The sequence below is a fragment of the Vanellus vanellus genome (assembly GCF_965231255.1).
Source record: "Vanellus vanellus genome assembly, chromosome: 4".
Classification (NCBI taxonomy): Eukaryota; Metazoa; Chordata; class Aves; order Charadriiformes; family Charadriidae; genus Vanellus; species Vanellus vanellus.
The window spans coordinates 44,987,924-44,999,382 of NC_138909.1; the positions used below are offsets into that span (position 1 = coordinate 44,987,924).

General features: G+C 54.1%; 1 protein-coding gene across 1 annotated transcript; it reads left to right on the forward strand.

Annotated features, from left to right (window-relative positions):
* Positions 1-321: 321 nt before the first annotated feature.
* On the forward strand, positions 322-2,176 carry SPR (sepiapterin reductase; the record flags this gene model as incomplete). The annotated part of the gene is made up of 3 exons (XM_082482994.1): positions 322-652; positions 1,489-1,779; positions 1,928-2,176. The coding sequence occupies 3 exons, from the start codon at positions 322-324 to the stop codon at positions 2,116-2,118; spliced, it is 813 nt and encodes a 270-aa protein (XP_082339120.1). The 3' UTR covers positions 2,119-2,176.
* Positions 2,177-11,459: the final 9,283 nt, after the last annotated feature.

Sequence of the window (11,459 nt, forward strand, 5' to 3'; positions counted from 1 at the left end):
AAACCCAAGGGCAGCCGCGCTTTGGCCAGGCAGGACCCGGCGCTCCCCGGGGCCGCGGCCGCAGCCGCCCCCTCCCGCCGCTCCCTCCGGGCCGCGGCCGCCCTCGCCGAGCGGCCGCAGGGGGGCGCCCCGTCCTGGCCACGCCCACACAGCGCGCGTCAGCAGGCCGAGGCGGCGGCGACCACCAATGGGAGCTGGCGGCGGTGCCGGCCCGTTCGGAGCGGCCATTCACAAAGCGGCGGAGGGGATGAATGGGGGCGGGTCACATGGTGAGGCCTGTTGCCACGCCCCCCTCCCCGCCTTCCTCCGCTCGGGGCCGCGATGGAGCCGAAGCCGGGGCAGGGGCCCGGGCGCTGGGGCGCCGCCGTCTGCGTGTTGACCGGCGCCTCCCGGGGCTTCGGGCGCAGCCTGGCGCGGCTGCTGGCCCCGCGGCTCGGCGAAGGCTCGGTGCTTCTGCTGCTGGCGCGCTCGGCGGCACCGCTGGCCGAGCTGGCGGCCGAGCTGCGGGGCGGCGGCGGCGGTACCGGGCTGCGGGTGGATTACGTGGCCGCCGACCTGGGCTGTGAGCAGGGGCTGCGGAGGGCGACCGCTGCCCTGCGGGAGGTGCTGGCCGCCGCCCCGCCCGGCCGCCTGCTGCTCGTCAACAACGCCGGTAACAACGCCCCCCCCTACCCTCCCCTGCCCTGGGCTCGCCGCCCTCCGCCTCCCCGGGACAGCGGGGCTCAGCCCCGGCGAGGCCTCCCGTGGTTCGGCCGCGGCTGAGCCGAAGCTTGATCGGTGCTTTGGGTGCCAGTGAATAATCGAAGCGAGTAAATAACCAAAGGAGCAGCGGGGATTTCACCCTCTCTGGATCTTATTCATTAAAGTAATGAATTTGGGGAGCAGACCAGGCATGGTTCGCTGTGGTGCTTTGCCGCTCACAAGGTTTTACCTGTTACTCATGGCGTAGAACGAGCTGTCCGCCCTCCTGTACCCTCCTACTGCTCTGCTCCCCGAGGATGAACCTTCAGAAACACTTTCAGCCCTGCTTTGTGGGTGCTTCACTTGCAATCGCTGATGTCTGTTGGCTTTAGTGCCTTTTTTCACCCCTTGTCACTATAAATAGGACCACAAGTTCCAGCAGGTAATAGGTGCTACAGGAGTTGGGTCTTTTACTGTCCTGGAAAAGGGATGTGCAGGAGAGCACGTGGTGGCCTGCGTGGACATTGTACTTCAAGCTGGAGGTTGGGAGCTGTTTGTTTTGGCAGAGGATTGGCAGGGCAGGTCAGTGTCCTGTCACTGCTGTCAGTTCAGCAGGTGACCCAAAAGGGATGAGCAGAGGTGGGCTGTGCCGAGCTCCTCGCTCTGCTGTGAGATCCTGCTAGAAGTTGGGCCAGCAAAGCTGCTCGCTTTTGTCTACAGTAGTGTGTTGCACATGGAAATGTAGGAGCAAAAGGGATCTACTGTGTTGTTGAACCCATCTCTAACTCATTTGTCCTTCCTTCCTAGGCTCCCTGGGAGATATCTCCAAATCCTTCCTGGACCTTACTGACCCAGATGAGATCAACAGCTACTTTGCCTTCAACGTCACCTCAGCGCTTTGTCTCACTTCCACTGCCCTGCAAGCCTTCGGGAAGCGGCCAAACTCGAGCAGGACGGTGGTGAACATTTCCTCACTCTGTGCCGTGAAGCCCTTCAAGAACTGGGCACTGTACTGCAGTGGGAAGGCTTCCCGGGATATGATGTTCCAGGTGCTGGCACTCGAAGAGCCTGATGTCCGTGTCCTCAACTATGCCCCAGGTGAGGAGGGGAACTCATTAATTGCTATTAATTTTCTCTTGGCTTTGTGGATAAAAGATTCCTGCAGCTGAGCCAGATGCAGAGGGAAAATGAGCCCCAGATTTTGCTTTCTCCACATGTGATTTCTTTTTTGCTGTTCTTTCTCCAGGTCCCCTGGACACAGACATGCAGCTCTTGGCTCGGACTAAGACCAGAGACCCTGAGATGCGTCAATATTTCCAAAGCCTGCAGGAGAGTGGGCAGCTCATAGACTGCACTGCGTCAGCCCAGAAGCTGGTGAATCTCCTGGAGGAGGACACCTTCAGCTCCGGTGCCCACGTGGATTTTTACGACATCTGACTTACTCTCACCTCCTCTTTTGCCTTCCTGCTTTGCTTTCTGCTGAGCCGCCTCTTGGGTGCCTCTAGTGTGTTTGATGACCATGTTTGAGTCCTGGGTGCTGTGCAGCTTTCAGGAGAAGACCTTTGGGTGCCTTATAAGTACTCCTAATGCCCCCATGGGGATGGTGGGAAGTTATTGCTCTGCTGCGCTGTAGCCATTTAGCCCTCCTGGGCACCTGCTGTCAGGAGTGGAGATTTCTGACCTGCTGGGGATGAGGGAACAGAGGTGGCTTTTCCAAAGGAATGGGCATGGAAGCTTAAAGGTCTCCTGAGCAGGAGTGTGTGCAAGCCAAGGAGGTACTGAGGCATGCAAAGCCAGATCAGAAAGCCACCCCAGGAGGTCTTAAAGAAGCCAACAGCAGAGTTAGAGCTCAGCATCCCTTTGCCCATCCTCTTTGCCCTGCAGGAGCTGTGTGCTCAGCACCTGAGCAAGTCACCAAAGGGCAAAAGAGCCATTCCTGGGGCTGAAGGATGTGACTGTCACCCCAGAGCCCTGATGTCTGCCCCCCATCTCACCAGTGGCTTGTCCAGACTCTCTTGCAGTTCTGGGATTGCCTATCTGCGAGTTTTGTGTGTTTCAATGTGGAGCAAAGCCTGTCCCTGTGTTTTTTGCACAAAGGCAGTAAATCACCAGGTGGGGGAGCTGGCCGTGGAGGAAATGGGACTTTTGGGTGCCCGGCTGGGGTCACCAGCTTACATAAACACAAGCACAGCACGGGTTAGAGCACATCTGAGACACAGCCGTGAGTTCATGTCATGCTTCTGTCTGCAGGCTTGAGCCCCTCCTGGGTTGTTCTTTTAATTATTTGTGGAATTTTATCCTCATTTTTTCATCAGGTTCCAGGAGGCGCAGGTGCTTATAGACTTGCCCTTCTAGAAGGCAGCTGATCTGCAGTGTGTGTTGATGCAGAAGAGCTTCTTTGAAGCGCACTGTTATCCCCTGTGTGCCCTAGAAATGCCCAGTGTCCCTCTGTGCTCAGTGATGGCAACCTTCCTGCAGTCTTCTATCTCAACCCTGTATTTCAGATTTTGTCCACCTGGATCTGCAATCATTAAAAGTTTCACATCTGATCTGGGTCTTCTGCTTTATCGTTAAAAGTGGATAAATTTGGGGAAGGTGGGAGGAGAGAGCCTGGGTTATGCTCTTCATCCAACAAGGCACCACATGTGCCCTCCTGGAATCCTGTTCTTCTGTCTCTGATCCATTTCATTAACTCTGTGTTAACTTAATCATGTCACACTCAAAAAAAAAAACCACCCTTCTCTAACTAGTCTGCAGTTTGGTTTTGTCTTCCTTCTATGCCTGTGAAATTCATTATTAACAAAAATCCCTTTGCTGCTCACTATATTGGTAACAGCATTGTTTTTCTGGGTTTTGACACCTGATGGTGTTGAATGTGGTCTGTGAAACCTGAACAGGTGTAGTGCTGCTAAAAATCACCCATCACATCACCCTGCATCCGTATGGGCCTGTCCCATCCCCTCTTGGGCAGAAATCCTCTTTTGGGATCTGGTGCTCTGCAAATGTATAGCACCAGTGCTCAGAGCTGGGGGTCCCAAGTCCTGCTCTTACAGAGTCTTGGACTGTGGACTTTCAGGGCCTGGGTGGAAGATAGATAAGCCCCTAGAAGGCTCAAGGAGGCCTATATTGCAGGAGGAAGTGGGAGGCTACTGGAGGACAGGGCTGCCTTGGAGCATAGGGACCATTTGGTTCTTGCCAGGTGGGAGATGCAGATGGGTTCATCAGGGTAAGACACATTAAAAGCCAGGGTACTCAAGGGGGAGGATTTTTGGACTGCATTCTTGCTTGAGGTCTGATCACGCTCCAGTGGCTGGGGGTGTATCAGCAACTCTGTGTGTCGTCTTGGAGCATCTGCATGAGGGTTTGTATCGGTGGTGCCACTTGAAACCAGACACTTCAACCCAAACCTCTCCCCCAAGAGACCGTGTATATATAGGCAGGGAATGCTGGCTTTAAATAGTGAGGTGCTTATGTCCTTCTGCACACAACATGAAAGAAATCATTAATGAAACACTGGATTTGATTCATAGCATGTTTTGGATTGAAAGGGACCTTCAAAGGTCATCTAGTCTAGCCCTCCTGCCGTGGGCATCTCCCACTATATCACATTGCTCAAAGCCCATCCAACCTGACCTGGAATGCTTCCAAGGATGGGGCATCTACCACCTCTCTGGGCAACCTGGTCCAGTGTATCACCACCCTCACTGTAAAAATCTTCTTCCTTACTTCCAATCTAAACCTACCTTCTTTCAATTTAAAACCATTACCCTTTGTCCTGTCACTACAGGACCGGGTAAAAAGTCTGTCCCCACCTTTCTTACAAACACCCTTTGAGTATTGAAAGGCTGCGATAAGGTGTCCCCAGAGCCTTCTCTTCTCCAGGCTGAACAGCCCCAGCTGCCTCAGCCTCTCTCCATAGCAGAGGTGCTCCAGCCCTCTGACCATTTTTGTGACCTGTGTCACTTTTCACTCCCTCTTCTCTCTCCCCCGGCACCTGGGGGCAGCCCACAAGCAGCAGGAGCAAAAATCAGTCTTGGTGTCCCTGTCCCTTCAGCCAGGAAATTCTACATCTGCTGGAAGAGAAAGCTCGTTGCCAACATCAAGCACATAGCAAGTGTGAATCCTATGGCTGCAGCGATGTGCTGTGGCTCATGCTGCTGAATTTTGCTGGTGAAGCAACCACATGCTTGAAGTTCAATGGAGTAAGTTTGTCCAGCACAGCCGCTTGTCACTTGACTGTGCTCCAAGCTGCAGTCTGGATGTTTTATTTTCAGGGGTTTCACCCCCTTGGACTCATTGCACGTGTGTGACCCCCAGGGACATGCCAAGCTTGTGAACCCTGCCCCAGGAGCAAAGTTTTGCCGAAATGCTGTGATGCTTTCAGGGCATCCCTTGGGTATCAGCATTCACTGGGTACCAGCATCCCCCATCCAGGGAGAAATGCCACTGATGCTTTTAGGGCATCCCCCGGGTACCGGCATCCCCTGCCCAGGGAGTGCGCTCAGTTCCTGTGCTCTGTGGGTCTGGCCAACATCCGTGAGATGCAATGGCAGAACAATATGAAATAGTTTTCTTCCCTTTTACAGCATTTTCTGTGACCAGCTGAGGGCGTACCGAGACTGGATAACGGACACCAGTCAGAGCAGAGAGTCCGGAGGGTGAGGGAGCATTGGTGCATCTGGAAAAGACACGGGCTGTTCGACGGGGATGGAGCGGGACACAAGCTCAGGCTTCCCTCCTGCCTTTGCACGGTGTCATCACTGGTCCCTGCAGTGATCGATTTTCTTTAATTAAGGCTCCGTGTCCTGGAGCCATGGGACCATGTCAGAGGCTCAAGTGGGAGAAAATGGGATATTAAAAAGAAGAGTAGTTTTGAGCTTTCCTCATTTCAGAGACAGGATCTCACAGCTCACCTGGAAAAGCATATCTGATGGGGCTAACGTGCCCGGCCCTAGGAGAGCCCTGATATTTGGGCAGTGCTCTCCCATGGGCTAAGGATGAACACTGTGGCTGGAGGGAGTCACCCCCAAAAAGGAGCCATCACCTCCTCCATCCTAGACAGAAGCCATGGGCTCTGTTCTGCCTGACAGGGGTAAAGTAGGGCTGGACAAACCCAAAATCCTCCCTAGTCCAGGGGGGTCCCTGCAAGTGGGTCTACCTCCCTGCCAGCCTCCCCCCCGCCAGCCTGCCTTCCCACACTGCCTCCTGCAGTGAAATACTGCAGAGGGCATTTTACCCCTTTTTTCACCCCTTTGCTTTTTTCTTCCCCATCCCATCCCTGAAGCAAAGTGCTAGAGGTCATGGCAGTCCCAGCAAGGGCTGTCCATCCCAGCTCCCCCAGTGCGTGGCTAACAAGGGCTCCTGTGGGACGGTCAGCCCCTCCATGTTCCCCTCTAACTCTCAGCTCATGTACTTACAAGAAAAGTGATGTACTCGCCCCTAGGGGAAAAGCAGCAGGATGGACATGCTGCCAGCGCTGGGCCCTTCTTGGATGTCGTAATTTCTGTAATGGATGGATGCTGGTGAAGATGTGATGTCTCCCTGGTAAACAGGGGAAGACAAGGCTGGAGCACAAGCTGTGGAGATGCCTCCTCGTGGGAGATCCCTATTAAAGCGCTGCAGAAAGCCCCTGTAATGGCCTCAATAGCAGTTTAGGACATGAAGGAAAGCAAGTGTGCGATGCTTAGGAGTGACATGACTTGAGCGACTGGCCCCAGGTCCCCAGGGGACCCTCCCCAGCCCCCTCCCTATGTTGGGGGAGACACTGTGTCCTTTGTGCCTGTGGTGAAATGCGGGGAACTGGGTTATGAAAGGAAGCAAAGTCCTGCTGGGTTTTGTTTCTGCGTGTGTGACTAGGTCCCTGGGACAGCAGCAAGGGTGAGCCTGCTAAATCCCCCCCAAAGCCTCCCAAATTAAAACTGGTGCACACCCAACGACCTCCCAAATCTCAGCCACTGACCTGGGCTGCCCCCGGCTCAGTGGGGCGAGAAGCTGCAGCCAGGTCCCTCTGTCCCTTATTAAAGGTCTCTCAGCAGAGGGGAGAGGAAGACCTTTATTTTCCCATCCAGTGGCCAGAAATGCTGAGTACGGGCCTTTTGTCCAGGACGCTGAGTGCCCAGCGAGCTCTGCGCTCGCAAACAAGCAGCCGCCTCCGGCCACGAGGCCAAAGGTAAATAGAGCTGCTCCTCCGACAATGGTGCTCCCAGGGGGGAGGAAAGTCTGGTAGTGCCCACACTTCCCACCCAGGGACCCCCATCCTGCATGCAGAGACCACTGAGATGCCCATGGAGAGACCTGAGCCATGCGCATGGCATGGACTTAATATGGGGGATGCCTGGGAGGGGGGGAACACATGACCAGCCATCCCAAAGCCTCCCACCTCTCTATGCAACAAGTCAGGAGCTTTGCATGGTCTTCTTGGGGCCATGGCTGGGATTTGGGGGATGTTCACCAAGCCCGAGAGGGTTAGAAACACAAACATCTTTTTGCTCTTCTTCCTGAGACTGAACGCTTGCTCGCGCATCCTCCTGCCTGTAACTCTTCCCGCTCCTCACTCTCAGCCTGCTGACCTGCTTCTATTTTTCTCCCCTCTATGCTGTCCTCTGGTTTTGGTGGCCTTAGCATTAAGCAAGGTGAAGGACCAGCTCCAGGCTGGCCATGTTCCCTGGAGCAGCCATTTAATGTGTAACAAGGGACCCATTGGTCCAGCAAGGAGAGATGACAGATTAACCCAGTTTAAAGCCAAAGAGCAGTGGGTTTGCTGGTAAACTGTCCTGTTCCTGCAATCTTCAAATGCCTTTAATGAGTTATTATTTAGTCTGCTATGGAGGTTAATGGGGGGACATTGCAGAAATGATCTGTGATTAATTAAACCATCTTTATCTGGTGCGGGCAGAGCAGCTGGACTCGCTGGGCTGGGCACTAAGCTGGGACCAGCGCCAGAACCCTGACTACAGCATTGCTCCTCGCGCTGCCCCACACCCCCAGTTTCACTGGTGGTCAAACCAGGCCCTGCAGACCAACAACCATCTCCACCCTGATGGGAAAGAGCTGCCAGAAATAGGAGGCTTTCTCTGTTTTTTTTTATGCAGCACCCCAAAGCCAGACTTTGTGCCATTTGCCACCGGCCCATGTGTGATGCAACTGGGTGCATTTCAAGCCTCCTTCCCCAAGTATTGAGTCTGCTGAGCTGGAGGTGGACCATGGCTGAGCTGCTCCTGTGCCTCCCTTGGGATATGGGGACACCAGCTGGTCCCAACACTGGCTGCTCCCTGTCCCCTTTCCTTCAGCAGAGCCACCGGTACCAATCAGCATATCCATCTTCCTTCTCCATGGCCAATCCTGCACCACCTTTGCTACCCATCATCCTCCACCTGGCCTTGAAACCCTCCCGTGCCTATGGATCAGCCCTTCCCCAAACACCAATTAATCCTGGTGGATCCTGGTCCTTCCTATTAGGATGCTGGGGAACACTGGCAGCTGCTCAGCACGGGGGTTTAGACCAGGAAGGACAAGCAAGTCGTGCTGCACCCATCGCTCACAGCACCCCATCCCACGTGGGATCCCATGGGAAACCCAGAGCTGCTCCTTCCTTAGGGATCTCGCATCGCACAGCCAGCAGCATGGCCTCACCCTCCCCGTGCCACCGCCAGCAAAGCTGCCGCCGAGGCACCACGGCGAGGCCGGGAGCCGCATTCACATTCCTGCCGCGAGCACACTTGTCAGCCGAGCTGTCAGCCGCTCCCGTAATAGGGCCACGGCGGTCACTCGTGTTGGGAGTAAACACAGCCGAATCTGAGAAAACAAGAGCAGAGCCGAGCCCGGGTGCTTCCAGCAAGGCTGCAAAGTATCAACGCACTCTGGGGAGGATGCCCACCCTCCCCCTGGCCTCTCCAGCACCCCCCACTGCGAACCCCGAAAAGCCCCCCCGAAGGATGCTCTGCAGCAGTAGCGATCCCCGGCATCGCGGGGGTACAGGGATGCGGCCGGCTGCTCCCAGAAGGAAACACTGAGGACCTGGGATTAATAAATAGGTTGTTCGGTGGCATCGGAGCTGGCGCATGGGATAGATGGGGATAGCCCTGGCCTGAAGCTGCTTGGGGACACAAGGTGGTGCATCCGCAGGTCTGTGGTTTTTAACAGAAACCTACCCCCGGCTGTGGCTGGAGGAGAAGCACTTTTTTCTTTTTCTTTTTCTTTTTCTTTTTCTTTTTCTTTTTCTTTTTCTTTTTCTTTTTCTTTTTCTTTTTCTTTTTCTTTTTCTTTTTCTTTTTCTTTTTCTTTTTCTTTTTCTTTTTCTTTTTCTTTTTCTTTCTCTTTTTCTTTCTCTTTTTCATTTTCTTTTTCTTTTCCTTTTTCTTTTTCTTTTTCTTTTTCTTTTTCTTTTTCTTTTTCTTTTTCTTTTTCTTTTTCTTTTTCTTTTTCTTTTTCTTTTTCTTTTTCTTTTTCTTTTTCTTTTTCTTTTTCTTTTTCTTTTTCTTTTCCTTTTCCTTTTTCTTTTCCTTTTTCTTTTCCTTTCCCTTTTTCTTTTCCTTTTTCTTTTTCTTTTCCTTTTTCTCTTTTTCATTTTCTTTTTCTTCTTTTTCTTTTTCTTTTCCCCTAAAAAAAATATGGCATTTTGCCCATGCCAGAGCTGCCCTGAGCCTTGGGGGAACCCATTTGGAGAGAGGGTCCAGCCTCCTTGCCAGCATCCCCCTGGGTGCCCTCCACCCCCGGGCACCTCCTGCCACCTTTAGCCGTGTCACCAGTGCTGGAGGGGACACCTCGGCTGGGTGAGACGGATGCAGGCTCTGCACTGGCCCCTCATGCGCAGCACAGGGGAGGGTCAGGGGGTGTTTGTACGGGGGCTGGGGGGCTCGTCGGGGCTGCAGCAAGGAGGAGGAGGAGGAGCAGCAGCCCCGTGAATAATTAGCACTGGCTTATTTGTTTTGCACTATTCCTCCAACTCCTAAACCCTCACCGCAACAAAGAGGCGGCCAGCCTGAAAAGCCGAGGATTTAGGACAAAGAAGGGGCCAGGCGCAGACTGGGGTGGCCGAGGGCGCGATGCAGCTTTGGGGCAGAGCGGGATGCAGACCCCACCGTGCCGCTGGATGCCCGGCCGGGCAGCGATGCCCACTGCGCGGTGCCAAGCATTCCATCCCTACCCTTCAAATGCAGGGGATGCTTCTTTCCCCCCTCCAGCCCTGCAGCTTCCCAGTCCCCAGTTCAGTTCCTTCATATCCAAAAACCCTAAAAAGCTGAAAACACCATGAAATATTTTTTCCCTGTCAGGGAAGCAAGAGGGCGGCTATTATCCTCATCCAAACCAAACCTGAAATGTTGGGGTCACTCTGCCTTTGAAATCTCCCGCGGCCTTTCTTCCCATTAAATCATCTCCCGGCTCAGCTCAGAAGTTTCTTCCCCACCCCCTTTTTTTTTTTTTTTAATTTAATAATAAAGCATCTCAGATCTCCGAGTTGCAACTCATCTCACACCTAAGCGAGATTGCGTTTTGCACAAGCCTTTCAGCTGTTTTCTCAATCTCTCCTCTGTCTCATTCTCAATTCAGGCAGTTGCTATAGGTATGTTTTAATCCCCAGCATGGTAGATTTTAATTAGTCTTTGTACAGATGGCCAATTAACATTCATTACTTTTGCCTTGAGCGATTAATTATGAGTTTGGATAGAATGGGAGATGGAGACAGAGGAAAGATGGGCAGGTGAATAAAAAAGGGGGTTTTAATCAGAGTTTGGGATTTTTTTTTTCTTGTTATTTATATATATACACACACACACAAAAAGAGGAGGGAAAAGTGGCAGCACAGTGCAAGTTACACTCCTGCTGAACCGCTTCCAGTCCCGGAGCCACTGGGATGGGCTCCAACGGGGTCTCCAGCCGGAGATGCTGCGGGGCTTGAAGGCTGCGGTCCAGCCGAGCCCCATTGCAGGGATGGGGAAACTGAGGCAGGGAACACTGGTGTGGTATGCAGCTCCCAAGGCACGGCCGGGTGCCTGGTCTGGAAATCAGCACCCCGGGGCCAGATTCGGGTGTGTGGGCATTGTGGTTTGGGGATTGTAATGGTGCTGGGGTGTTGGGGACGGCCGAGGGAGCGGTGACACACTGCCACCTTCCCCTGGGCGAACCTGCGTAGCGGTGTGCAGGATGGGGCCTGTAATTCTCCCCGTGCAACACCCGTTGACACGTCGCTAATTCTTCCTAATTGATTTTTCACGCTGGCGGGAGGGAGATGGTGACATCCAACAACAGAGCCCTGATGTCGCGGCTTTCTACTCCATGAAAGGGGCTGGCACCCTCCCCCCGGAGCCGACATACTTCTCCCCGGCCTGGGTAGCCATGGTGAAACATTGCCCAAATCCTTTCACCGCCGTGCCGCCGTGCCGCCGGGGGCTGGCGATGCTCTGCATCGCCCGTGCCAGCCCGCTCGTGGAAGCTATTTTCGGGCACGCAGGCAAGCCGGCAGGAAAAATTAAAATAGCAAAAGCCCCCAGGGCCATATCCTGCCCCAGTTCCTTGGCGGAGGGGCTGCACCCACGCTTCGTGCCACCCCGGCACGTGTGAATCGGCAGCAGGTTCTGGATTCAGCTTTTCTGGGTTATTTTGGTGGCGGGCGAGGTGTGCGCGCAGCGCAGAGCGAGCAGGGGAAGCTGGCAAGGAGGTGGGGAAGGGTCTAATCCTGCACGCTTCTGGGGACCCTCCCTCGATGACAGGCGGGCCCAGAAAAGAGGAGTAGCATAAGGATGCTGCACGGCAGGATCCGTCCTGCGGGACTTGGAGGG